We start from the raw sequence: 25,570 nt of genomic DNA, 5'->3' as shown, positions 1-25,570 counted from the left end.
ATGGGTCTCATTTGGGTCGTGTCAGAGCCTGAGGAACAACTCGGTTGGGCTCCGCTCCACAGGTGGCTGGCTCCCCACATCTGATGTAAGCTCAGGTTTGGGGATCATCCTTGTCCCTTAATATATTTTTAGCTTAATTATTATGAATAAGTAAGTAACTTAACTCGTAGTCTTCATGATCCCAAGAAGGACCTCGCGTGGGCCCGTACCCAATAAGCGCCTCCTCTCCACTTCTCGCGCTCGCGCCGCACCTGCACGGTGTCCCTGGCCCTTTAAGTCCGCGCTCGAGGCCCCGCCCCCGTCCCGGCGCCCCACCCCGCCCGCTGCGAGTCCGCAGCCTTAGCAAGTCCTGACTCGCGCCCCGCCTTCCCCAGCGGTGCACTCTCGGTCCAGCTGTGCGCGCACGTCGAGCGTCCCAGACATGTCCGCCGAGAGAGAGGTAGCCGAGGCGGCCACCGTGGTGGCGGCGGCCGAGGCAGGGGCTGGAGAAGATTCCTCTTCGCAGCTCCCGAAGGCGGAGGCAGCCGGCGACGCCCAGCCACCCGCGGCCTCCGAGGGGCCCGTCGCCCCTTCGCCGCCGCCGCTGCTGCGCTACCTGGTGCTCACCGGCTTCGGTGGCTACGACAAGGTGAAGTTGCAGACCCGGCCGGCCGCTCCCCCGGCCCCTGGGACCGGCCAGCTGACGCTGCGCGTCAAGGCCTGCGGGCTCAACTTCGCCGACCTTATGGCCCGGCAGGGGCTGTACGACCGGCTGCCGCCGCTGCCTCTCACTCCAGGCATGGAGGGCGCGGGCGTGGTGATCGCTGTGGGAGAGGGAGTTAACGACCGCAAGGTGAGCGGGCCAGTGCAGGGCAGGGCAGGGAGAGGCTGCGCGGGCCACGGGGCAGTGGGGCACGAGTGGGCGGGCGCCATAGGTGTGGCAGAGCGGGGGGAAACTGGCGTGAACCCGGGTAGACGGGCATGGAAGACGTAGGAAAGGAGCCTGTGCTCTGAGGCTCCTGGAGAACTGGATTTATGTTTGGGGGTGGGAAGTTGAGATGAAGTAATTGCCCCCTCCGCAAACATTTTAATTGTGGCCGCCGCCCCGAAACGGTGCTGGTGCTGGGTGGGTGGGGAAACAATAAGGAGCCTCTGCGCATGCGCACAATGACCTTTACGGCCCCCTCCCACCACCCGTGAAACCTATCCTGTACCCCTGCCCACTAAACACTCCGCGGGTAATTGTGGTCTGTGGCTCTGAGTGACGGCCGGTACCTTTTTCCCGCGAGGGAGCCTGAAGAGCTATGTAGTTGGGGTTGGGCGGGGGCGCGGGGCCGTGCCAGAGCCCTAGTCACATGCAGCCCCGTGGTCTGTGGGGGTGTGAGGCGGCCCCTCCCAGAGCTGGGCCTTAGAGACAGGCACGCCCATCATGGAGGAGAGGGAGTCTGCCACCCCTTCCTCCCGCGCACCGGCCTTATACTGCCAGTCTGATCGGGGAGGGTGGGGGTGGGAGTGGGGACGGGGTGGGGTGGGGTGGGGGGCGAGATTGGGTGTCTGGATCTTTGTCTTGGGCTCTCTGTCTCCCGTGACTGCACTGTCTCCTCCTCCGGTGACTCAGCCAGCGGACCACAACCCCGGGCTGCCCTTGGGAACTTTGGGCGGAACCCACCTCTGTCTCCTCGTAGAGGACCCTCTACTCAGAAACCGGGCCGGTGCCCATTTGGACTGGGGAGGGGGGCGTGGCACCGTGAGCAGGTTGGCCCAGCTCTGCCGGTCTGTGACTCCTTTTTGTTTATCATTAATCTTGGCGACAGCCCCAGGCACCGCAGAGTTTCAAATGGCCAACTTTTTGAGAGATTTGGGGTGAGGCCTTTGCACGTCATTTGTTTAGGGGTTTCTTTTCAAATCTGGCCCCTGCAAGAGAGACTCATCAAATACAGACTTTCTTCTTGCCAGACCTGCGGGTCCCAGAGCTCAGAGCTGGAATTTTTGGATTTATTGTACAGGCATACGTCTCCTTCCTCCTTAAAGGGCTTCTCCGTGGAATCAGCTCTGGCCCCACCCTTTCCACTGACTTCTAAATAATCCTACTCTAAGAAGGTGCTAAGAAGAATTTTTTTTTTTTTTTTTTTTTTTTTTTTGGTGGGGGGAGTAATAGTTCATGTTACTGCTGAAGGCCAACCACCTAACCTCTCCTCCCCACACTTTCCGCTTCGTAAATACAGGATATCCTGTCCAGGGTAAGAATATGATGTAAGAGGCTGGATTCGGAGGGGAGAGCCCCCCCTCCCTCCTGATATCTGGGCTGGGGAAGGGTCATGGGCCTGCCCTGTAATGGGCTGAGGGGTGAGCATTAGCCTGGGTAAGTGGACCTTGTTCTGGGCCAAATCTGCGACTGGCCACCACCTGGACTGACCACTACACTTTCCCCAGCTCTCCTGGGTTATTTCTGAGTCCGCTAGTCCTGAGTCCTGGGGTGGGATGCTTCCATTCCTCAGACCTCATCTCAGGCCAGTGCTTGCAGAGAAAGGTCCTACTCTGCCCTCAGTACTCCTCCTCAGTGGAGTGTGGACATGAAAAAGGATATGTGTGGGAGTCCCATCCCCCTGCCCCATGGATCCCAAGTCTCGTTAATGTACAGAATTCCCATCATTCCTGGCAGGGACCAAGACAGACTCGGACTGTCCTAGAAGAGCACCCGCACCTCCCTCTCCATGCTCTTCAGAGGACCATGAGAGGCCTTCCTCTGGAGACTGCCCCCTTTCCCCTGTCCTCCCCTTGACCCCCGTTGTTAAACTGGAGGGGAAGGTTCTGTTTCCTTTGCTGCCTTTCCCTCCTGCAAGGAGGCTCTTGTGCAGGTGGCTGAGGGTGTGGGGAAGGGGAGGGGGATGCCTTTTCCTGGTAGCTGGGATGGTGTGGCTCTCCTTGGCCATCACTCCTCCCCCCAGTCTCTGGGTGAAGCTTCTTTCTGAGCCCCCAGCGGCGGCTCAGATCCTTCTCCTGAGGTAACAGCCCTAACTGCTCAGAGACCTTTACCTGCGCTTCGGGATGGCCCTTACAGCACACGGCCCTCTTCCTTCAGCTAATGGATTGGTGACCTCCCCTCCTTGCTTCTGATATTGTCATCATTGTTGTCCTTATTAGTAGCTAACACTACGAAGTTCTTAGTATGTGTCAGACATTAGGCTAAAAACCACTGAATGGTTTTTTGCTACTGAATCCTCATTAACTGCCCTGTTTTACAGATAGGAAAACTGGGGCTCAAAAAGGTTAGATAATTTTTATTTGCCCAAGGTCATAGTGTCAGTAAACAGTGGAGCCCATTGTTTTTTTTTTAAACCAAAGCAGTGTGTGTGGTCTCTTCACCAATATTTCATGCTGCCCTAACTGTAAGCTTCTTGCATTCAGGGATCTTACACAATAATGAAGTGTAAGATCTGTAAAACGGAGATAAGGATAGTATCTTCCTCAGGGGGCTGACATGAGGATTGAGTGTTTATATGCAGAGCATTTACAGTAGGGCCTGGCCGTTGGCAAGCAGTCAATAAATGTAACTTATTGATGATATTATTATTACTATTGTTATTATTATAACCATTACCGCGAGTACTGCTGCTGCTTGTACTATTACCTCATTGCCAGGAAGAGGGCCTTGTGCATAGTAGAAGGTCATAAATTACCAGTGGGTGAATGAATGAGTGAATGAATGATGCTCTTTTTCCATTCTTTTTTTTTTTTTTAAATTACAGTTGATCTACAATGTTGTGTTAGTTTCTGCGGTACAGCAAAGTGATTGTTTCTTTTTCCATTCTTCAAGGTAGGGGACCGGGTGATGGTGTTGATCCGGTCAGGCATGTGGCAGGAGGAGGTGACTGTGCCTTCGGCCCAGACCTTCCTAATGCCCGAGGCCATGACCTTTGAAGAAGCTGCTGCGTTGCTGGTCAATTATATCACAGCCTACATGGTCCTCTTTGACTTTGGCAACCTACGGCCTGGCCACAGCGTCTTGGTACACATGGCTGCAGGTGACAGGCACCCTCCATTTATCCCCTTTCTTTACCCCACCCAGATCTCCTTCCAGGCCTCTTCCCTGCTGCTTGTCTGGACTGTTGTCATGGCAACACTAGCTGCCTCGGCCTATGGTGGCCAGAGGCCTCTGCAGTGTTGTTGCCGTGGTAACATTCAGGCACCAGGTCCAGCCTGGTGTGCTATCCATAGCAACGTGCCCTTGCCCAGCACCCCCTCCTTACCAGCCACCTTCCCCCCAATTCTCAATCTTGGAACTTAGACATGGGATGATGGGAGAAAGCCTCAAGATGAGCCCAGGCAAAATGAAGGTGATGGGCTGGATCCTTGAGAGGTGAGAATGGAGAGTGGTGGCTGGACGACTCTACGTCCCCTCCTTATGAAAGTGTCTTGCTTTAGGGGGTGTGGGTATGGCTGCTGTGCAGCTGTGCCATACAGTAGAGAATGTGACGGTGTTCGGAACGGCCTCAGCCACGAAGCATGAGGTGCTGAAGGAGAGCGGGGTCACACACCCCATCGACTACCACACGACTGACTACGTAGAAGAGATCAGGAAGATCTCTCCCAAAGGTGGGGTCAGGGAGTGGGAAGGGGTAGGATGGCATGGGACAGGGAGGGGGGGGTCTCCAGATCTGTGGATCCTAATGCTGTTCCTGGGCCCCCTACTGTGTGACAGGAGTGGACATCGTCCTGGACCCTCTGGGTGGGTCAGATACGGCCAAGGGCTACAACCTCCTCAAACCCATGGGCAAAGTAGTCACTTACGGTGAGTTAGTGGGCCGGGGCTGGAGGGGGAGTTAGGGGAAGCAGGGTGGGGTCTGAGGGGTAGGATATAGGGGCCCGGGGCTTTTGAATGCAGAAGGGACAGAGACTCCGCTGCTCTGTAGGAAGCATCACGGTTAGGATGGTGCTGGATATTGCATTCGGATTGCTCCCTCCTGGGTGTAGCTGCTGTCCCTCTCGTTCATGAGTCATAGCAAATTCTGTTCTCTGTGTGTTCTTGTTTGGGGATTATTCCTGATGCAGTATCAACCAGTCTGCCTTCCTCTGTCCTACCTCCTGGGCTTCTTGGGAAAGTTGCATTTCCATTTTAAAAACTACTCCACACCAAGAACAAATACATAAAGCTTAGAGCAATCTTTGAGTCAGCTAGAATCCATCTGGGCCAGGTAGCCAGCAGGTGGGAGGTTCTCCTACCACTCCCGGGTGCCGGTATGGATAATTGTAAGGGGCCCGCAGGGGGCAGATGAGCCTGGGTCCAGACACACAGGGATGTGCCTGGCACCTGGATTCACAGGCTGTGTCTCCTCGTCCCTCAGGAATGGCCAACTTGCTAACGGGCCCCAAGCGGAACCTGATGGCCGTGGCGCGCACATGGTGGAATCAGTTCAGCGTGACAGCTCTGCAGCTGCTGCCGGCCAACCGAGCCGTGTGTGGCTTCCACCTGGGCTACCTGGAGGGCGAGGTGGAGCTGGTCAGCGGTGTGGTGACCCGCCTCGTGGCTCTGTACAACCAGGGCCACATCAAACCCCACATCGACTCCGTGTGGCCCTTCGAGAAGGTGAGTGTGATGGCCCTGCAGGGAAGGCCTGGTAGGACCCGTGAAGGCTGGGGTCCCTAGGGGAGGAGTCCTGGGAGGAGGGGGGCTGACTCCTTTCAGCCGGCTCCCTGGACGGGCCGAATGGCGCTGGGAGCAGAGTCTTGTCTTCCTCTCCAGGTGGCGGACGCCATGAGGCAGATGCAGGAGAAGAGGAACGTGGGCAAAGTCCTCCTGGTGCCTGGGCCGGAGAAGGAGAACTAGGCAGGGGGCTGGGAGACCCTCAGGGCCCGGGGAAGAGAGAAGCTGGGAAGCCACGTGCTGTTGGCCACCAGACCCTCGCGGTTCATCCTCCATCACAACGCGCTGCCCTCTTTCCCCCCAAGGTCGCTGCGGTGGTGTCCTCTCCCCTGTCCTGTTCTTTCTCTTTAGTCAGGGCTTCCCCCTCCCCGCTTCCTGCCCTCTGAAGAGGTTGGGAAGTGACCACTTGGATGTCTGGGCCCTGCCAAGGGGACAGGGAGGGTCAGAGGGAGGCCGGCCGCTTCCTGCCCCCACCCTTTCCCCGGGCCTCGCTGTGCTGCTTTTGTGCCAAGGTTAGCCAATCCCTTCCCGTCCTGTTCCCTGTGCTTCCGCCTCCGCCTCGTCTCCCCTCCTGCCCCCGCCCCACACCTCCCCCAAGAATCGAAATGCCAGCTCAGGATATGGGGCCCATCTGTGTGAATCCAGCAATGTCCCTGTGTCGCCCTAGTGTCCCTTCAACCCGGGCCAGCCAGCGCCCACCTTGTTGTAAGGCCTCGTCCTCTTGTCCCCAATTTCTCGAGCACAATCGGCTTCTCCCACCTCCAGGGGTTCTGCCACTCTCCAGCAGGGGCGCCTCTTCCAGCAGGGGCGGGAGTCAGACCTGCTGCCCTGGGTCACCACGCTATGGGAGGGACACGGAGCCCCCTCCCCTTCACTGAGTTCTCTGGATTTGTTCTCAGTGCCTTAGCAACGGAAAGCTTGTTCGTGTGTGTAGGGGTCCCTGCCTCACACCTCCTCCCCGCGTCCTCCCCAGTGCCTTCCTTGTTCTGCTGGAGCTGGGGTTTCGCTGCTCCCCAGTCCCATAGCACTGCCAAAAATCTGTGTGTGTGCCGGTGTGTGGGGGGCCAGCCCCTAGCCTCCGGGGGCCTGTGCCATGTCCTGTCTCTGGGGCGGTCATCTCTCTATGGTGGCTGAGGCGAAAGAGGCGGGGAAGCTTTCTCAGCCCTGCAGCTAAGTGTGGCACTTAGCAGCCAGAGCTCTGAGAGGCGATGCCATCTGTCTCTTGTTCTGGGACCAAAGTAAAAATCGAAGCACGTTCCCCATGTAGTCACGGAGGCCCACTGTCTCCTCAGAGCAGGGAGGCAGCTTTTCAGACTCAGCCCCAAACTTTGTTTACATGGGTGGGGAGATGGAACAGGGGGGTCAAAGCGGAGGTTTAGGACCTGGGCCCCTGGAACCAAAGTGGGGACTTCCCGGGGCTAGGGGTGTAAGTCCCTCTGCCCTTGGATCTGGAATGAGGGCGGGTTATTGCCCAAGCCACTGCCATTGGGAGGTGGGGGAGGGGCTCAGCCTCTTCATCATCTGAACGAGGCCTAAACGTGTGAAGTGCGATTTTCACTTTTGTGTACCCACCCCGTCACCGTTACCGAAGCTGCCTTTGTGTTTGTGTCAATAAAAAGCCAAACCCTGGGTCCTGGATGTTGCCTCTGAGAGTGGAGGGCCAGGGGAGCTTGTGGAAGGCTCGGGTTTCTCCCTCCCCCCAGCCTTCTTCCATGGCCTAATCGAGTTTCCTTTCTTGAAACGAAATGAGGAAGAAGATCATGCAATGCAGGCACTTTTACTGTTCTCGGGGCAGCGTTTCACAACTCACAGTCCCTCCTGCCGTTGACCAGCATGACCTGTCTCTCCTGTACATGCGTCCAACCCCAGCCTGGTTTGAGGACCTTGGCAGAGGGGCGGGGGTGATGAGCAGGGCAGGCTCCTAGCCCAACTTGGCAGTGAAGACCGCCAGGCCCTGCTGTCCCAGGGGCATGACTGTCACGGCTTCCACCTCCCCGCCCCCACGGGTGGGCTTCTGGAAGTGGATCTCCAGGACGTCTTGTAGCTCCGGGCCATCCAGGACATCGGGAATGTTGAGCACCAGCACCGAGTGGGGCACTGGCAGGGACCTGACCTGGAAAAGGAGCCGGGAGCTGGGCAAGGGCTCGTGCAGGTTGGGCTGGGGGGGTCGGGGGTCGGGGGCAGAGGTCGGGGCAGGTGGCGACCGTGGGAGTGTGGGAGCGGGCAGGAGGCCTGGAGAGGTTGGCAGCAGGTAGGTCAGTGGGGTTTCGGGGCTGTGATCCTTCCTTGGGCAAGTTTCTGGCAGGCAGACAGGTTACCGGGTCCAGTCCCCATCTTCCACCTTCCCACTTACCTCAGCCTTCTGGATCTTTCCACTCATGTAGGGAGAGACTCTCAGAGGGAACTGCTGCTTACCCAGTGGCACTGTGAACTGGCCCGTCTGGCACAGGTGCTGGGCCACTGCAGGGACAGGGAGTGGGGGACCTTCAGCATCAAGGGCTCCCCCCTCCCGTGGCCTGGTGCCTCTGCTCTTGTCTCGCCGACAAGCCCCTTACCTGTATCCTTAGCGAAGCCCAGCATGACACTGCCCTGCAGCAGTTCCCGCGTCTCCACATCGCCACCCCCGTTCTTGCTCTTGCCAAAGAAGATCTCCAACTTGTCCAGCAGCTCCTCCTCACTTAGCTCAAGCCCGGCAGGAAACCCACTGACCAGTACTCTCTGTTCATTCATCTGGCTGGACACCTAGGGGGAGGCAGGAGGGAGTCTTCCCAGGCACACCCCACTCCCTTGTGCCCAGGTGCATGGGGCCCCGTGCAGACCCCAGGGCCCTGCCATTCTGTCACCTGGATGGTGGTCAGCATAGGCAGCTCCAAGGGCTGGACCTGCACCCGCAGTCGGAACGCTTCCACACTGATCGTGTGCTCCGTTTGCTGCAGCACCTGCTTGGCCACTGGGTGGGGGAGTAGGGTCAGTGCTTAGGAAGCCTCCAGCCTCCCTCCCAAGGTTCCCCGGAGCTCACCATTGGGGTCATCAAAGGTGACCAGAGCAGAGCCTCCAGGCAGAGGGTAACAGATCCGCACGTTAGAAACCACAGACTTGGCCGTTCCCTTGCCCTGCTGGATGTCTCCTCGGAACACCAGGGGGGCCTCAGGCACTGGGAATGGGACCTGGAGGTGGGGGAGGAGAGGCTGATGCAGATTTCAGGGTTGGGAGAGCGCCCCACTCCCAGGAGGAAAGCACCCCCAATTACATGCCACTGATGCTGAGTGCCAGGGATGAATACTGAAAGAAGAGCTGGGTAACTAAGTGGATGAATGTGGGTCAAGCATGTACTGGCACTTTACATACAAAATTCTAGTTTGCCCTCACACAAGCCCGTGAGGTAGGTAGCTCCACTTTACAGAGAAGCAGACAGGTTCAGAGAGTTCAAGTAACACACTCGAGGTCACACAGCAAGGAAATGGCAGAGCCAGTAGTGAAACCAAGACCTCCCCAGCGCTTTCTACCAGGCCACACCCCCTCCCAGCTTACCTTGTCTGGGGGGTTGTCCCTGAGCTTCCTTTTCAGCTCCTGTAGCCCGGTCTTTAGTTTGGCCTGTTCCTCCTGAAGGGCTTGGAGGGCCTATTGGAGCGGAGGGGAACAACCAGACATCCACCTGCCTCTCCAGAGAATGAATGAGCCAGGGAAAAGGGGCCGCGATTCTGGACACTCCAGGAGCAGAGCCGATGCTCAGCCCGAGAACAGCCCAACCCCTTTACCCTGCCCTGGGCTTGTCTTGGCCCAGCCTGGCTGCCCCCATCTCAGCTGCTTGAAAGGCAGGAGCCTTTGCAGCAGCCACGGCTGGGTCATTCCTGGAGACCTAGAGTTTAACAAACACTGATTGAGCTCCTGCTATGAGGTACTGGGCACGACACAGGCAGTAGAAGAAAAGGGTCCAGCGCTTAGGCCTATATAAAACGGTACTCAGGGGACTTCCCTGGTGGTCCAGTGGGTAAGACTGCGCTCCCAACGCAGCCTGTGTGGGTTCGATCCCCGGTCGGGGAACTAGATCCCTCATGCGTGCCACAACTAAGAGTCCGTATGCCGCAACGAAGATCCCGCATGCTGCAACGAAGACCCAGCACAGCCGAAATAAATAAATAAATATTTCAAACAGACAGACAAACGGTACTCAGGACAGTGCACAATCACACGACTGATGGTGGAGGAGAGGCTGATGGTGGAGGACAGCAGGAATTTGGAGGAGGGACCGTCCCAAAGCAGTTAACACCACTAGGGAGGCCTCGAGTAGTAGGGGCTTACAGCTGCAAGATGTCATAAGACCATCAGCTAACATGTGCTAAGCCCTTTATATGGATTATACCACTCACGTCTTGCAACAACCTTATGAAATAAACACCCTCTTCTTATTTTGCGGATGAGGCAACAGTAGCTCAGAGGTCAAGTGACTTACCCGAAGTCATTTGGCCCTAGGCAGTCTGACTACGGACTCTTCATCTATGCTTTACAGTGAAGAAATCAAACTCAGAGCAGGGCAGTAATTTACCCCACATCTCCCAGCTTGTCCCATGACTGCCGCCCTTTCTGCTGTACCAAGCAGCCTTTCAGGCCGGGTGTGATTTGGAGCAGATCCAGAGAGAGCTGACAAATGGGCAGGGGAGTGACACCAGGGATGGGAATAAATGCACCTTTGTTTGTGGGATGGAGAGCTCACCCTGTGGTTGGAAGCCTGACAAATAAGGTCAGCTCAGGGAAGTGTGAGCTCACTGGGGAGGACGGGACTCTGTCCCAAGTGTTCAGCAGAGTCCCTGGCACAAAACAGGCATTCAGTAAACCCGTGTTGAATGAATGAATGAATGAAGTGAACAAATGACAGAACGGGAACATATTACAGTGGGCGTTGAATAATTCAGTGTGAGTTCACTCTATTTTAAGCAGAAGAAAACTAGGGCTTGATCAAATAATGCCGGTTAATGTAGTGAGAACTAATCAGTGACTTTCAGGGTCAGTTACATGACATCAATGAGTCAGGGCAGCAGGTGCAGTGTGATACGGAGAGGTGGGGACTCTTACATCCTGCAGACAGCATGTCCCAACTAAAGTGGCAACGCCTTCTCGGCTCTAGCCAAGTTTTTTCACATGGAATGTGGTCTCAGTATCCTATATCTTCCCATTTCTAAGGGAAACCAGAAATCTGGATTTTTATTTGAAAAAGATGGCTTGATTTTAAATAAATATGAAAAATAAAAGTTGGATTCAGTCTTTAGTCCATCCTCTTTTTACTTCTGCTTTAAATCTTGACCTAATTACACATATTGTTTGAAAATCTAGTAATTGGCAATGCTATTCAATAAATAGCTTTAAATAAATAAATAAATTTATTTTTAAAAGCTTCATAAATACAGTTTAAAAAAAAACATTCAAAAACGTCCATCCACTGGTGAATGGATACAAGGAAAAACAAACAAACAAATTCAAGCCAGAGAGTTTATCAGTGGGAAAATGGGGAACTGGTGAAGATTTCTGAAAGGGGGAGTGAGGTGATGGACACAGTGTTGAAAAGAGCACAATCCGGTCATCAAAAAATGGACAGAAGACCTAAATAGACATTTCTTCGAAGAAGACATACAGATGGCCAACAGGCACATGAAAAGATGCTCAACATTGCTAATTATTAGAAAAATGCAAATGAAAACTACAATGAAGTATCACCTCACACTGGTCAGAATGGCCATCCTCAAAAAGTCTATAAATAATAAAGGCTGGGGCTTCCCTGGTGGCGCAGTGTTTGAGAGTCCGCCTGCTGATGCAGGGGACACGGGTTCGTGCCCCGGTCTGGGAAGATCCCACATGCCGCGGAGTGGCTGGGCCCGTGAGCCATGGCCGCTGAGCCTGCGTGTCCGGAGCCTGTGCTCCGCAACGGGAGAGGCCACAACAGTGAGAGGCCCGCGTACCACCAAAAAAAAAAAAAAAAAAAAAAAAAATAATAAAGGCTGGAGAGGGTGTAGAGAAAAGGGAACACTCCTGCACTGTTGGTGGGAATGTAAATTGGTGTAGCCACTATGGAAAACAGTATGGAGGCTCTTTAAAAAAATAAAAATAGAGTTACCATATGATCCACCAATCCTGCTCCTGGGCATATATCTGGAAAAGATGAAAACCCTAATTTGAAAAGACACATGCACCCCAATGTTCATAGCAGCACTATTTATGATAGCCAACACATGGAAGCAAGTTAACTGTTCATCAACAGATGAATAAAGAAGATGTTATTTATATATATATATATATGTGTGTACACACACAGACACACACACACACACAGGAATATTACTCAGCCATAAAAAAGAATGAAATAATGCCATTTTACAGCAACATGGATGGACCTAGAGAGTACCATACTAAATGAAGTAAGTCGAGAAAGACAAATACCATATGATACCACTTATATGTGAAATCTAAAAAAAAATGACACAAATTAATTTACAAAACAAAGACAGACTCACAGACACAGGACACAAACTTATGGTTACCAAAGGGGAAAAGGGGTGAAGGAGGGATAAATTAGGAGTCTGGGAATAGCAGATACACACTATTATGTAGAAAATAGATAAACAAGGACCTACTGTATATAGCACAGGGAGCTATATTCAATATCTTGCAATAACCTATAATGGAAAAGAATCCGAAAAAGAATACATATATGTATAGCTGGATCACTTTGCTGTACACCTGAAACTAACATAACATTGTAAATCAACGATACTTAAAAAAAGAAAAAAAAAAAAAGAGCTGGCAGTGACGGCAGGATGAACTGGAGCAGCAGGCACTGAGGACAACAAGCCCAGATCTGCGGCTCTAATGCTCACAGACGTGACAGGAGCTGACCTGAACCTCTGGCACTTGCACAAGGAGCACGCACAGATGAGTACATCTCACGAGGAAAAGCTGCCAGACTCCGGATGCTGTATTAAAGCGACAGAGGGGACAGACTGGAGAGACGATGCAACACTGAGGTTGCAGACTTGGGTGTCCAAGGATTTGGTATAATGTCATTGACCCAGCAGGCAAGGGAAGAGAGCCAGTAGTTACTGGGGACCTGCTAAGTGCCCGGCACAGTTGGACTTCATCCCATTTAAGTATCACAGAACTACCTCCTGTCTCCAACTCCCAACTGAAACTTCTCTATCACAGACTTCTTAAGGACAACACAGGCTGATTGTACTCACTTACTTGAATTCAACTATACGTGCTATTTATTTACTTAACGAACATGATAACTTGGTCTCTAAATGCAAGCCAGTATCCATCTGGTACTCAACTGAAAAAAAAAAAAAAGGGATCCGTTTTACACTGAGCTCATTGAGAGACTGCAAATTCTGGACACTTAGGGGTGAGTTAATGATTTGAGGTTCATTTGACTACATGAATTCTTCTGCCTTACTTGCCAAGTTTAGAACCTAACCACCCCGAAGATAAAATCTCATGCTACCTGTGTTCATCATAGCAGTACTGAGAGGCAGTGTGATATAGCAGTTAAGAGCACAAGTTCTGGGGCCGAAGCTCTGGGGCTTACATTCAGCTCCTCTTACTACTGCCAAGACAATGGGCAAGTTATTTAACTCTCTGTGCCTTGGTTTCTTCATCTGTAAAGTGGGAATAGCAAATTTCTACCTATGTATAATTTTATTTGGAAAAGTAGTTCCCGGCATATGATGAGTGCTATGTTAAATGTTTTGTATTTTAATAATCCCCATTTGATAGTTGAGGAACCTGAGGTTCATCAAGGTTAACTAATGGTGGGAGTTCCCTGATGGCCTGGTGGTTAGGATTCCAGGCTTTCACTGCTGTGGCCTGGGTTCAATCCATGGTCGGGGAACTGAGATCCTGGAAGCCACGTGGTGTGGCCAAAAACAAAAAAAAAAAAACCCACAAAAAAACAAAACCAAACAAACAAAAAAACTTTGGCCCTAATGGGCCAAAGTAAGCCAAACCCAAGGCTGTTGAAGACACAGTGTCAGGGACAGGACTTGGTGGATCGGACTCTGGGTTAGAACAGTATGTGGTAATGGTACAAGCCAAGAGGATGGAAGAACTCATTCAGGGACAGAGCCCTTAAAAATGTGATCTTTGAAGATACCTACTCAGGGGTCAGGAAAGATAAAGGAATGCAGAGAAGAAAAAGAAGGCATGGGGACTTCCCTGGTGGTCCAGTGGGTAAGACTCTGTGTTCCCAGTGCAGGGGGCCTGGGTTCGATCCCTGGTCGGGGAACTAGATCCCACATGCATGCCGCAACTAAGAGTTCACATGCCACAGTTAAGAGTCCGCATGCCGCAACCAAGATCCCATGTGCCGCAACTAAGACCCGGTGCAGCCAAAATAAATAAATACGTGTTAAAAAAGAAAAGAAAAAGAAGGCATGGTCAGGGCCAGGGCCAGGATTAGGTAGCATCATAGACACAAAGGAAGAGGAGTGATGAAACGGAGGCAAAAGAAAAGGAGGGCTACAGAAAGTCCCCTCCCTCATTTGCTTCCTTATTCACTCATGCAATGATCAGCTACCAGGCATCTACCATGTGTCGGGCCCTGTGCTAGGCTCTGGGGATACAGTAGTGAACCAAACAGACAGGACTTCCCTGTGGGGTTTACATTTTAGGGGATGAGCCAGATAATAAACACAATAAATAAGTAAAATCTGCAGTATGTTAGTGATAAGTGTTATGGACAAAAACAGAGAAGGGAGGACGGAGAATGTTGGAGTACAGTTTTAACTGGGGTGATCAGAGTAGGCCTCAGTGAGATATTTGATCATATCCTTGCAGGAGATAAAGGAGTCAGCCGTGTGCATATGTGGGGGAAAGCTTTATGCAGAGGGGGCGGCAAGTGCAAAGGCCCTGAGGTGGGAGTTTGTTGTATGTATTTGAGGAACATCAAGGAGACCAACGTGGCTGGAGCAGAGAGAGTGAGGGAGGAGTGGTGGGAGATAAAGTCACAGAGAAAACAGAGTGGGGCCATGAAGGGCCCTTCACATAAAGGGAGGTGGGAGGCTGCAGGCAGGCTTAAATGCTAACAGGGTAACTTGGCTGTTGTGTGAACAGACTGATGTGGGGAAAGGGCACTAACAGGGAGACCACTTAGGAGGCCATGACAGTGTCCAGGTGAGCAATGCTGACGGCCTGGATCAGGTGGTAGCAGTGGAGGGGGTGAGGCGCAGACAAGAGTTTAGATTGATGGAGGGAATTCCCTGGCGGTCCAGTGGTTAGGACTCCACACTTCCACTCCAGGGGGCACGGGTTCAATCCCTGGTTGGGGAACTAGGATCCAGCAAGCCGCGCAAGCGTGCCACACACACACACACACACACACACACACACACACACACACACACACACACACACACAAAGTTTAGATTGATTCAAGTTGCTGATGGATTGGAAGTAGGATGTGGAAGAAAGAGACGAGTCTGTGATGACACTAAGCTGTTAGGCTTGAGCAACTGAGGGGAAGGAGAGCCATTTGCCGAGATGGGAAATTCGTTGGATGGAAGAGATTGGGGTTTACTTTGAACATATTAGGGATGAAGAGCTTATTTGACATCCCAGTAGAGGCGCAGAGTGGTGGTTGCCTCTATGATGTGGCATCCAGGGAAGGGGTCCAGGCCATGAGTATAAATTTGAAAATTATCCAAGCAGAGATATTTAAAGTCACAAAATTAAATGAGATCAACACGTAGAGGTCCAAGGGCTGATTTCTGGGGCAACCAACACTAAGAGATCAGGGGAACAAGGAAGCACCAGCCGAGGAGAATGCAGAGGAGGGGCTGGTGAAACCTGAGGGGGAGCAGGCATGAAGTACACCACGGTTAAGGCAGAGGAGCCCGCAGCTGTGCCCAGTGCTGCAACAAGCCTTGTGCCAGGAGGCATGAGAATGACCGCTGAGATTGAGCAACAAAAAACAGTCCTGCTTATCATAAGGAGATGGTCAGTTCATGCACAAGGATGATCACTGTAGCCTTGTTTACAATGGAAAAAAAAAAAGAAATCTACATGTCCAACAAGAAACAGCTAAGTATAAAATATTTAGCAATTAAAAGACAGTAATAAAGAACAGTTAGCATGAAAAAGTGCTCACAATAAGCACAAAAAGCAAAATATAAAGCTGCCTATAAATACATTCCCTATTCTGTTGATTTAAAATGTTTTAATTCATGAGGATATTTATTAATGCATAAAAATTCTGGGAAGATAGACGTCACAATGTCATTAATAGACTTTGTCTCTCAATAATGAATTTAGGGTGATTTTTTAAAAATACAGTTTCCTGGACTTCCCTGGTGGCACAGTGGTTGGGAGTCCGCCTGACAATGCAGGGGACATGGGTTTGAGCCCTGGTCCGGGAAGATCCCACATGCCGCGGAACAGCTGAGCCTGTGCTCTACCACAATGAGAAGCCCACCCGTAGCAATGAAGACCCAATGCAGACAAAAATAAGTAAATAAAATGAATAAATAAAAAAAAATAGTTTCCTGAACCCACCTTCCTTCTTTCCTTTCTAATATATAAAGGCCCTTTAAGAGAGCACTTTTAGCAGAGTGGGAGGAGTGAGGGGTGGCTGAACTGGGGAACTGGGGATATGAAGAGGTTGGCAATATTAACAATAATGAACATGTACTGAGCACTCAGTAGGTGCCAGGCAGCGTGCTCAGTTTTTACTGTGTATTTTAGGGATTGTTTAGTTTAATTCTGGCACGGAGGTATTCTTGTGTGGAAGTGTTACTATCATTCCCACCAAATAGATAAGGAAATGGGGCTTAGATTGTAAACTTTAGAGAGGCTAATAACTTACTCCGGGCCACACAATTGGAGGAACCAGGATTTGGAACCAGGCAGGCTGGCCTCTAGAGCCTGTGTCTTCCATTCAACATTTGAGGGGCAAATGAAAAATTTCCAAGCAAGAGATCTATATATTTGTAACAGACGGGGTAGTATCAGGGAGAAAGACTGAAGAAACTAGGGAAATGAGATTCATTCACTCAACAGCTGTTTACTGAGCGCCTACTGCACGCCAGGCACTGTGCTGGGCACCGGGGATCAAGGGTGAACAGGCTGAGACACAGGACCAGCCCGCAGAGGGCTTAGTCTAGCACGAGCAGGGGCGATCGGGGGTCGGGAAAGGGGGGGCCACAGCAGACGGGGGGGGGTTCGGTCTCAGAAGAGTGACACCGCTTCCCTTCGCCCTGAAGAGAGGGCAAGGTGACATTTAGATGGAAATATGAGGAGAGGAACTTGTGGAGGAAGATCTCAGGAGATAAAGGTGTGAGCAATTCTTCAACTCTTTGGGGCCACAGAACCCTTCGAGTATCTAATGAAAACGATGGATTCTTTCTCCAGAAAAATGCACATCCACACAAGCAATTCATGATCCCCTGAGATACAGGTTATAGAACTGTGTCTGAGGCAATGGATTAGGGGACCAGCTCCCTAGCGGAGAGGTCATCCCAGCCGGCTCTCCCCACACCTGTAGCAGGTCTAAGAGATGGGTAGGGAGAGGGTTGCCTGCCAGGCCCTGGGATACCTGTAGATTCCTGGCCAAGAGGAGCATTCCTCTTGGATTCTCCCCACCCCCAAGACCCTCCTCTCACCATCATGGTCTAAGGTCCAGTTAGCAAGGGCTGAGGCTTCAGAGCTGGCACAAAGTGGCAGGGTCCAATGCGACTCAAGTCTTGCTTGCCCTTCCTTTGCGGAGTTCTGGTCTCCCCAGCAGACCCTGAAAGACACTTCTTACGGTTCTTATGCAGCCTCTTTGCTTTCACTTTCATTTCAGTAAAGTCCCTGCCCTTCCGTACTCCACCCCTGGGTGGCTTCCTGGTCTTCGAACTTCCCCCAGCTGTGAGGCCTCAGGGGAAGTTACCCTGCAAGCAACTACGAACTGAATGCTGGCCCCAATCAGCCATTCATTCCCAACCTAGCAATCCCAGCACAGGCCTATTGGTTCAATTTTGTCTGCTTTGTTAATGGCTATTTCCCAAGAGCTTAGAATGTTGCCCAGAACATGCAGACGTTGATAACTGAATGAGAAATGCAACCAGGACAGATAAAGCCCCATCAAGTTGACAAAGCTGTAGCAATAGCCAGCACTTGAGAGCTGTTATGTGCCCAATACCAATCCTGCTTTCCATGAATTAACTCAACCTTCAAAACAACCCCTTGAAGTTGGTTCCATTTTCCCGATGAGATTCTAAACCTGTGAGGCACAGAAGTGTAGAAACCTGCCCAAAGTCACATTGCTAGGAAGTGATGCATGTATCCAAACCTGGTTGGAACAGTATTTGAACTTGTATTTTTAGTTAAAGAAGGGTTTAAATATAGTTCCATTTGTGACTGTGAGTAGGCAAGCTACTTACTGGAGACATCGAACACTGAACACTTAAGGGTGAGGGGCTTCCCTGGTGGCGCAGTGGTTAAGAATCCGCCTGCCAACACAGGGGACACAGGTCCGAGAAGATCCCACATACCGTGGAGGAACTAAGCCCCTGCGCCACAACTACTGAGCCTGTGCTCTAGAGCCCGCTCCGCAGAGAAGTCACCGCAATGAGAAGCCCGCGCACTGCAACGAAGAATAGCCCCCGCTCACAATTAGAGAAAAGCCTGCGCGTAGTAACGAAGACCCAATGCAGCCAAAAAAAAAAAAACCAAAAAACACTTAAGGGTGAGATGAGTCCAATGAATATACATAAAACAGTGCAGGATAGTTTTCTATTTTCACCTAGGCCAGGGCTTCCCACTCAGAGTAACTTACTGAGCCCCTTTCTCAAGCCCCCACCCCTCACCCCAGCTGAAAGTGTGCCAAGTGTGAAGCTTGGCAAATAGGGCCATTTTCATCCTAGTTCCATTTAGTGACTTAGCACCAGCTTGGCTGGAGAACCTATTTCATCAGTAACACCAGTCACGGTTAAGTATCTAATGAGAGGTAAAATGCTATAGAAGGGCCAAATGCCTTTCCTGTAACACAGTGGTGACAATCCAGAGCCCAAACCCCTTGAATCACACCCTTTCTTGCCTGTCTCTGCTAGCCAGACCATTTGGGGACTTCTCCTTGGTCCCACTAGGAATGGCTGCTCTGTGGCTCAGGCCTTCATTGTTGGTGTCCATCCCCATCTAGAGCAGTTCTCCAGTGTGGTCCTCGTCCAAGCAGCACCAACATCACTTGACAAGATGCTGAATTCTGACCTACCAAATCTGGCACTCTGGTTTAACAAACCACCTCAAGCTAGTGACTCTTAATCCAAAGTAGATGGTGTCCACTCAGAGGGGCCTTTGGTTGTCACAACATGGCGGGGGTGGGGGGGGGGGTGGGGGTGGGGGCTGGGGGCGGAGAACAGTTCTCTAGATATGTAATGGGTTGAAGCCAGGGATGCTTAAACAATTCCACACCTAAAAATGTCCAGAGTAGCTCTTTTGGGGAAACCGTTCAATATCACATTTTACCCATTGAGCTAGACCATGAAAGGATTATGAGGCGATGGACAGAAGTAGCCCATGTCTCACAAAGGCAGATTGACCTTTTGTTTTATATTTTCCCACAGTCCCTCATCCACCACCCAGTGTCTCTCATCACATGAATGCTCTTTCCCAGTCTAATAACAAGAAGAAGGCAGACACATGGATTTTTTTTTGTATTTTTGTATTTTTAATGACTGAAACAGACCTAAAACCGCAGCTTCTGAAAGAACCATTTGTTCTTGCCGGTCTTGTATCTAGAGGGGAGAAAAGGACACCAATGAGGGGAAGAATCACAGAAGACAAAACTGTCTTCATGGAGAACAGTGAAACCATACTCCAGCATTCACTACCAAAGCCTACTTACCTCTCCTCAAACTTGACCTTGGCCTCTCGTCGGGCCTTGCGTTTGAGAGCAGGGTCTCTGAAGACATCCTTGTTGACAACAGTTTTGTCCAAGGGGATATCCACAGAGTACCTGGGGACAATGGCAGGAAGGTAGGAGCAGCCCACGTGCTGCCAGGGCCTTCACCCCTCCGCCCCACTCCTGGGACACTGGCATGTTAAGGTCTGACTCCACAGGAGCTATCATCAAAACTGTGCTGAAGTCCTGATGATATTCTTTGGAAATGCCCAGTTTTAACAAACTCATTTACATAGATACAAGCCACTGAAAAACTTCACAATTCACTCTCAGTTTCCCACAACTACCCTACCCTGTAATAACGATTATCCTTGAGAGTGGAAGAAGGCAGGCCAGATTCTATGCCTGTGTTTACTGTGGCTGGAAACAAACGGAACAACCTTTACTCAACACTTCAAAGAATTTTCAGGTGAGGAGAGAGACATATCAAGAGCAAGTCTGGAAGAGGTTTTTCAATCCGGCTTTGCCAAGTCGGGGAAATCAACAGAAAACGACAGGAAAGTGAACACTTCCAACATGGATTAAAGACGCAACACTGGAAACCACGGCCAAATGACAAACTGAAAATGATGTCTCTTCCACTGGAGTGGCTGCAGGGTTGTCTCCTTATTCGGCAGGGCAGAGAGTGGGAAAAGTTAGAAAAAGTCACTTTCATTCCCATTCTTGAAATGCTCACCTTGTAGGCATGAGGTGATTATAATTATAAACTTTCACGAAAGACTTGATCTTTGACCTCTTGGCAATTTTCTTCTTGCCCATGGCAGCTGTCACTTTGCGGGGATAGCGATCAATTCCAGCCACCAGAGCGTGGCTGTAGGGTCGGTCTGAGGTGCCATCATCAATGTTCTGAATGAGCAATTACATGTTATTGCTATTTAGGCCCCTTTGCGAGATGTAGGGCGTGTACAGAAAGAACACCCTCAACCCCTAGGCCTCTGAGACCCACTATTATAAAAACCACACAAAGCAGACATTCTAAGTGCTATGCTAGATGCCCAAAGAGTAACAGGGAAAAGGGTGGTATCCTTCCCACCAGGAAAAATCTGGAAGGGTTCCTGGGAGGTAAGAGATTTAAAATGTAACAACAGTGAACAATTATGAAGTGACTGCTATAGGCCAAGCACTAGTTCTCAGGACTTTACGTCTCTTAACTTCCTCCAGGATTGCACTGCTAGGAAGGGTTAGGGGCAGAATTCCAAACCTGGCTGCCTAACTCCAAAACCAGCCTCAGGAAGACGGAGGAAAGGGAACCAAGGGTGCCCCGGTGTCCCCAACAGTCAACAGCAGTGGTGTATGTGGCCAGAGCTTAGGAAAATCTCATAAAAGGCTAAAGACGTAGGTAAAAGGCAAACGGTGAACGGCTAGATTATGCTAAGTGACCATTTTAACTAGAAACAATTTCTCCTCTTTTTACGGAGTCCCAGCTGCAGCACTTACTACCTGATGGACCTCAGGTGAAACTTAACATCTCTAAACCTTCGCAGTAGAAAGCAACCTTATGGTTACCGCAAGGACTGCACATGACGACACTTATATAAGGCAGTGCCAGGCACCAAGCAAGCGTTCAATAAACGTCAGCCATTAGTATTATTTAAAACCTCTTTGATACAGAACGCGTTGGGTGTTAGCTGTCCAATTCAACTCCCATTTGTTATTTTGCGTCTTTCTCTCTCAAAAGCTCTCATGCATTCACCCCCCACCACCACCATTCGCAATGCTCAGTGAGTAATGCCCCCAAACTAGGTCTTGAATTCCAAGTGGCCCGCCCGCCCCATTCACGGGATACAAAGGGGCACAGGTTCGCGAGGTTGGTACCTTTACGATGACCGCTTTGCGTCCGGAGTAGCGACCGGCCAGGACCAGCACCACCTTCCCGGGTTTCATGAACTTGCCCATGTCTGAGGAGGAAAGAGAAGGGGCCGCTCAGAAACCCGCCAGCTCAGGCTGTGGGCCCGAAACTTCAGCGGCGCTCACTGCCGTCTCGGCTCAGGCCGCCCGCAGGTCCTGCTCGCAAGACAGGATCCGCTACGAAGCCGTCAGAGACCGAGGAATGAAAAGCACCCGGCACCACCCCGCAACTCGACCCCCAGGCCGCGGATGGCTGCGGATTGTAATACCCTGCCCCAGCCGCTACTCACCTGCAGCAACCTCTCCGGCCTACAGCAGAGGAAGAAAGAGCACTTCCGCTTACCTTTCACCCCGGGGAGGGTGACCTCACTTCCTGCCCCGCCCCCTCGGGCTTCTCCCCGCCTCTTGCGTGGCGCTCAGAATCTGTGTTGAGGGCGGAAGAAGCTACTGAAGGGAAAGGAAGGCCTGGCAGCTTTTTTATTCAAATCAAACTTTATGAGCAGCTCCAGCAGCAGCAGTAGAAAGGTCAAAGGAGCTCTGCCTCCCCCGGAAGGCTTTTACGTGGACGCAGCTGCTCCTCTGCCCCCTTGGTTGTAGTTCCTTTCTCTGGCGCTAGCGGGTGGGGGAGGCACAGTTTGAAATTTACTTTTTTTGCTTTGGAACAGTAAGAAACAAAATAGGACATTTATTAGTACCAACTGTGTACAGTTACGCATAAGGAAGAGACGAAGATCAATCAAACAAGGGAACTTGCCCTCATTTAGAGTCTAATGATGTCAAAGACATTTCCGACCAGAATAAAGGAGGGAGATGAAGGAGGATTATGGTGATACTAGCAGCCATGTACCCTGTGTCAGGCCAAGTTAATCTATCTACGTGTATTATCTCTTTTGATCCTCATAACGACACTAAGAGATAAGTAATGTTATCTCCATTCCGCAGTTGAAGATACTGTGGTTTGGGGAGGTTAAGTAATTTGCCCCAAATCCACAGCTAGTGGATCAAGCTGGGAACTCAGATTCAAGCAGTCCTCCTGAGCCCATACAGTTTACCCAGTCACCAAACTGACTACCCACTCTGTGCCAGGCAAGATGCTAGGCACTTCAGGTAAGTCAACTGCTATTTAATTCTCAGGAATCTGCATCTTGGGTATTTTCCTCCCATTTAGACATGAGGAAATTGAGATTTAGAGAGCCTAAGGCTCTGATCATCAAATCTGGGTTTGAACCCAGGTCTAGTTGGCTCTCAAACTGAATTATTTCCCATCACTTACTGGAAGAGTGTTTTTAGATGGTTCCTTAGGTGTCTTCCGAGTTCAAGAGAAAGAGAAACCATCGTATAGTTTTTGCTCATTTGAACACTGACGAATCTATAGGATTGATCTTGGGCAAGACGTGGGAACAATCAGGGTTTCATCATTTCTCTTCTTCAGGCTCTCCAGGGACCAATTTCCCCTGCAGCCCTCAGGACTTCATTCCAATAGTTTATCACCCTAATTATGTACTTGTATTTCTACATTTAATGAAAATGTTTTGTTTTAATTTGTAATATGACATTGTAGAGTTGGAAAGGAACTCAGAGATCGTCTACTCTGTCCTCTCAAAGAGGAAAGTTCTAGAGCAGCAAAGTCACGGAGTCGGTGGCGCAGATCAAGGTTCCCCCGTTCCCAAGCCGCTCTTGCCACTGCACCACACGATCCTGTCCATTTCCACCTCCATGGTCTTCTTTCAGCCTCCTTATCTGCTTCTGTCTCTTTTGTTGTTTCTCTCTTGGAAAACAGAAACCAAACCCTGAAATCTTATCATTGCCTTGAACTCTTATCACATACTAAAACTCTCCAAATCAAATTAGTAACTAAATCCTGTGAATTTTGCCTCATGTCTTTTAAATCTGTTCTATCCTTTTACACCTGCTCCCTAACTGATCCAGCTTCAGTTCTTTGTTTTCTCCAGTCCCTCCTCAAAACTTTGGGTGGGTCAAAAACTGCTTGGGATGCTTATTAAATATGCATTGCCAACTGAAGAGATTCCAGTTCAGGTCTGGTGTGGAGCCATGAGCTATAGATCTTATTTTTAGAAAGTTCTCTAAACACAACTCTTAAGTCCGCCACTTACCTGCCTGAAATCCTTCGTTGGCTCTCTGCACCAAAGTCTGAACTCTCACTCCCTTCCTCTCTATCTTCCTTGCAGTATAAGTTCCTGTCTCCTCCACACCCTTCACATACCACCTGGGTTCCAGCCAGCTCAACTACTCAAAGATCCGACCCCTTCTGAGCGCCAGGGTCTTCACGCAAGCTGTTCCATGTTTCGTTATTCTTCTCCTCCACTGTAGCTGGGCAAAATCCTATCCATCCTTCAAGGCCACTCTAGAGTTCTCCCAGGCAGAATTCATCTCTTCCTTCTCTATGCTCCCTCAGCAATCCAATCCATACTTAATTTTACTATAGAACATATTTCAGTTGGTTTGGATCAGTGGTTGTCAAAGTGTGGTCCCCAGACCAGCAGCATAAGCATAACAAGCATGGGAACTTGGTAAGAAATGCAAATTCTCAGAGCTACTGAATAAAAAACTCTGGGGATGGAACCAAGCAATTTGTGGTTGGTTTTTGTTTTATTTATTTATTTATTTTTGGTTGCATTGGGTCTTCGTTGCTGTGCGCGGGGGGGCTACTCTTCATTGTGGTGCTCTGGCTTCTCATTGTGGTGGCTTCTCTTGTTGCAGAACACAGGCTCTAGGAGCACAGGCTTCAGTAGTCGTGGCACGCACGCTCAGTAGTTGAGGCGCACGGGCTTAGTTGCTCCGCGGCATGTGGGATCTTCCCAGACCAGGGATCGAACCTGTGTCCCCTGCATTGGCAGGCGGATTCTTAACCACTGCACCACCAGGGAAGTCACAGCAATTTGTGTTTTAACAAGCTACTCAAATCTCCAATTGGCTTGCTACCTCCTTTGCTAAACCTTGTGTTCCTTGAAGGCAGGGAGAGATAAGTTCTGAGCACCTAGCCTGGCCCAAGCAGTTGGTGGGTGCTCAGTAGTGAATGAATGAAGGCAGAGCATCTTGGGAATCTTTAATAATGCCTTTCAGACCATACAATGGACCCTGCACTTTCACTGGATACATATCCATGGCTCTCTTTCATTCTGTTCTTGCATAGCCTTAGACCTCGGCTGACAGTCCCTCCTCTCCTCCTTCATCCTGTCTGCCTCACTCCAAGCCAAGCACAGACCTCTGTCCTCAGTTATAATGCAGATGTTATCAGTGACTAGCAGGTACGTGACTGCTGGCAGGCTTGTCTCTGTCTCTACATGTCTTTAAGTTTCATGAAGAACTTGGCAGAGCAATGGCTGTCTGCCCATCTCCCTGCAGCCTAGTCCTTTGGCAGCTGAAATTTCTGGCAGGCATGTGGAAAATACCTGTTCATCCACAAAGCGATGGTGAAGTGAGGGGGTGGATAAAGGAGAGAGAGGAACAAAATATCTAGAAGCAGCATGATACAATGAGGTAACATTAACAGTATAAAGAACATAGGATTTGGATTCAGGCAACTTGGGTTCAAATCCCAGCTCTTCCAACATGTAAACGTGGACAAAATATTTAACCTCTGCAGTTCAGTTTCCTCAGCTATAAAATGCAGATAATGTTGTCCTGCTTTACATGTAGTGAGAATTAAATTAGGATGGCACACACACAAAATGCTTCTCATGATGTTAGCATAAAAGCCTTAGTACCAGTTTTTGTGAGGATTGGAAAAAGATAATACTGGGGTGATCCAGGGCTATGCCATATGACTACAGCACTTATCACCCACCCTAAATGGTATCCAGACAAGTGAATTTAAAAGTGCCAATTCCTAAAGTGGCATGTGTGGTGAGATCTGCTGTGGGGATAGGACTGTAGGCCTGGGCAAGATGGGATGATAATGTCAACGACACTTTCTCATGAATTTGTTCAAGGCGGGTAGTGGGGGAAACACCACCAAAGCTGAGTTGATCCAGCGCAGGGGGCAGAGAAGAGGCAGAAAGGCCAGGAGCCAGGCATTGCTCAAGGAAATACTGATCTGGATCAGATACGCTGAAAATGCCCAGACTTATAAACCAAAGCCAACAGTCTCTAAGGTCTTTGCAGAGAAGCTACACAAAATACCATGATTTTATTAGCAACCACAGATACCATTT

At 50.4% G+C, this 25,570-nt stretch overlaps 3 protein-coding genes across 3 annotated transcripts; 1 reads left to right on the top strand and 2 right to left on the bottom strand.

Moving 5' to 3' along the window:
- Positions 1–421: 421 nt before the first annotated feature.
- Positions 422–7,252, top strand: VAT1 (vesicle amine transport 1; the record flags this gene model as incomplete). The annotated part of the gene is made up of 6 exons (XM_079725986.1): positions 422–832; positions 3,797–4,004; positions 4,405–4,575; positions 4,682–4,771; positions 5,325–5,566; positions 5,723–7,252. The coding sequence occupies 6 exons, from the start codon at positions 422–424 to the stop codon at positions 5,804–5,806; spliced, it is 1,206 nt and encodes a 401-aa protein (XP_079582112.1). The 3' UTR covers positions 5,807–7,252.
- Positions 7,253–7,399: 147 nt separating this feature from the next.
- Positions 7,400–17,354, bottom strand: IFI35 (interferon induced protein 35). The gene is made up of 7 exons (XM_079725819.1): positions 17,266–17,354; positions 9,155–9,244; positions 8,643–8,790; positions 8,467–8,573; positions 8,179–8,365; positions 7,977–8,083; positions 7,400–7,736 (listed from the first exon to the last, which is right to left on the bottom strand). The coding sequence occupies exons 1-7, from the start codon at positions 17,269–17,271 to the stop codon at positions 7,545–7,547; spliced, it is 837 nt and encodes a 278-aa protein (XP_079581945.1). The 5' UTR covers positions 17,272–17,354; the 3' UTR covers positions 7,400–7,544.
- A 1,936-nt stretch (positions 17,355–19,290) lies between these two features.
- On the bottom strand, positions 19,291–21,737 carry RPL27 (ribosomal protein L27). Its single transcript, XM_079725308.1, has 5 exons — positions 21,686–21,737; positions 21,363–21,445; positions 20,224–20,393; positions 19,491–19,601; positions 19,291–19,380 (listed from the first exon to the last, which is right to left on the bottom strand). The coding sequence occupies exons 2-5, from the start codon at positions 21,441–21,443 to the stop codon at positions 19,332–19,334; spliced, it is 411 nt and encodes a 136-aa protein (XP_079581434.1). The 5' UTR covers positions 21,444–21,445; positions 21,686–21,737; the 3' UTR covers positions 19,291–19,331.
- Between the last annotated feature and the right edge of the window lie 3,833 nt (positions 21,738–25,570).

Source organism: Hyperoodon ampullatus (genome assembly GCF_949752795.1).
Source record: "Hyperoodon ampullatus genome assembly, chromosome: 19".
Classification (NCBI taxonomy): domain Eukaryota; kingdom Metazoa; phylum Chordata; class Mammalia; order Artiodactyla; family Ziphiidae; genus Hyperoodon; species Hyperoodon ampullatus.
The sequence above is the reverse complement of the archived record's forward strand: the minus strand, read 5'-3'. Positions and strand labels throughout refer to the sequence as shown.

Bases quoted from the DNA above. Each gene is read 5' to 3' on its own strand.
- IFI35 (XM_079725819.1), bottom strand. The intron at 8,366-8,466 runs GTGACAGAATGG...GCCTCCCCCTAG, and splicing joins CTATGCTGACCACCATCCAG to GTGTCCAGCCAGATGAATGA. The intron at 8,084-8,178 runs GTAAGGGGCTTG...CTGTCCCTGCAG, and splicing joins GGGCTTCGCTAAGGATACAG to TGGCCCAGCACCTGTGCCAG.
- RPL27 (XM_079725308.1), bottom strand. From the start codon at position 21,443: ATGGGCAAGTTCATGAAACCCGGGAAGGTGGTGCTGGTCCTGGCCGGT. The intron at 20,394-21,362 runs GTACCAACCTCG...TTGCTCATTCAG, and splicing joins GCAAAGCGGTCATCGTAAAG to AACATTGATGATGGCACCTC. The intron at 19,381-19,490 runs GTAAGTAGGCTT...TCTCCCCTCTAG, and splicing joins AAGGTCAAGTTTGAGGAGAG to ATACAAGACCGGCAAGAACA.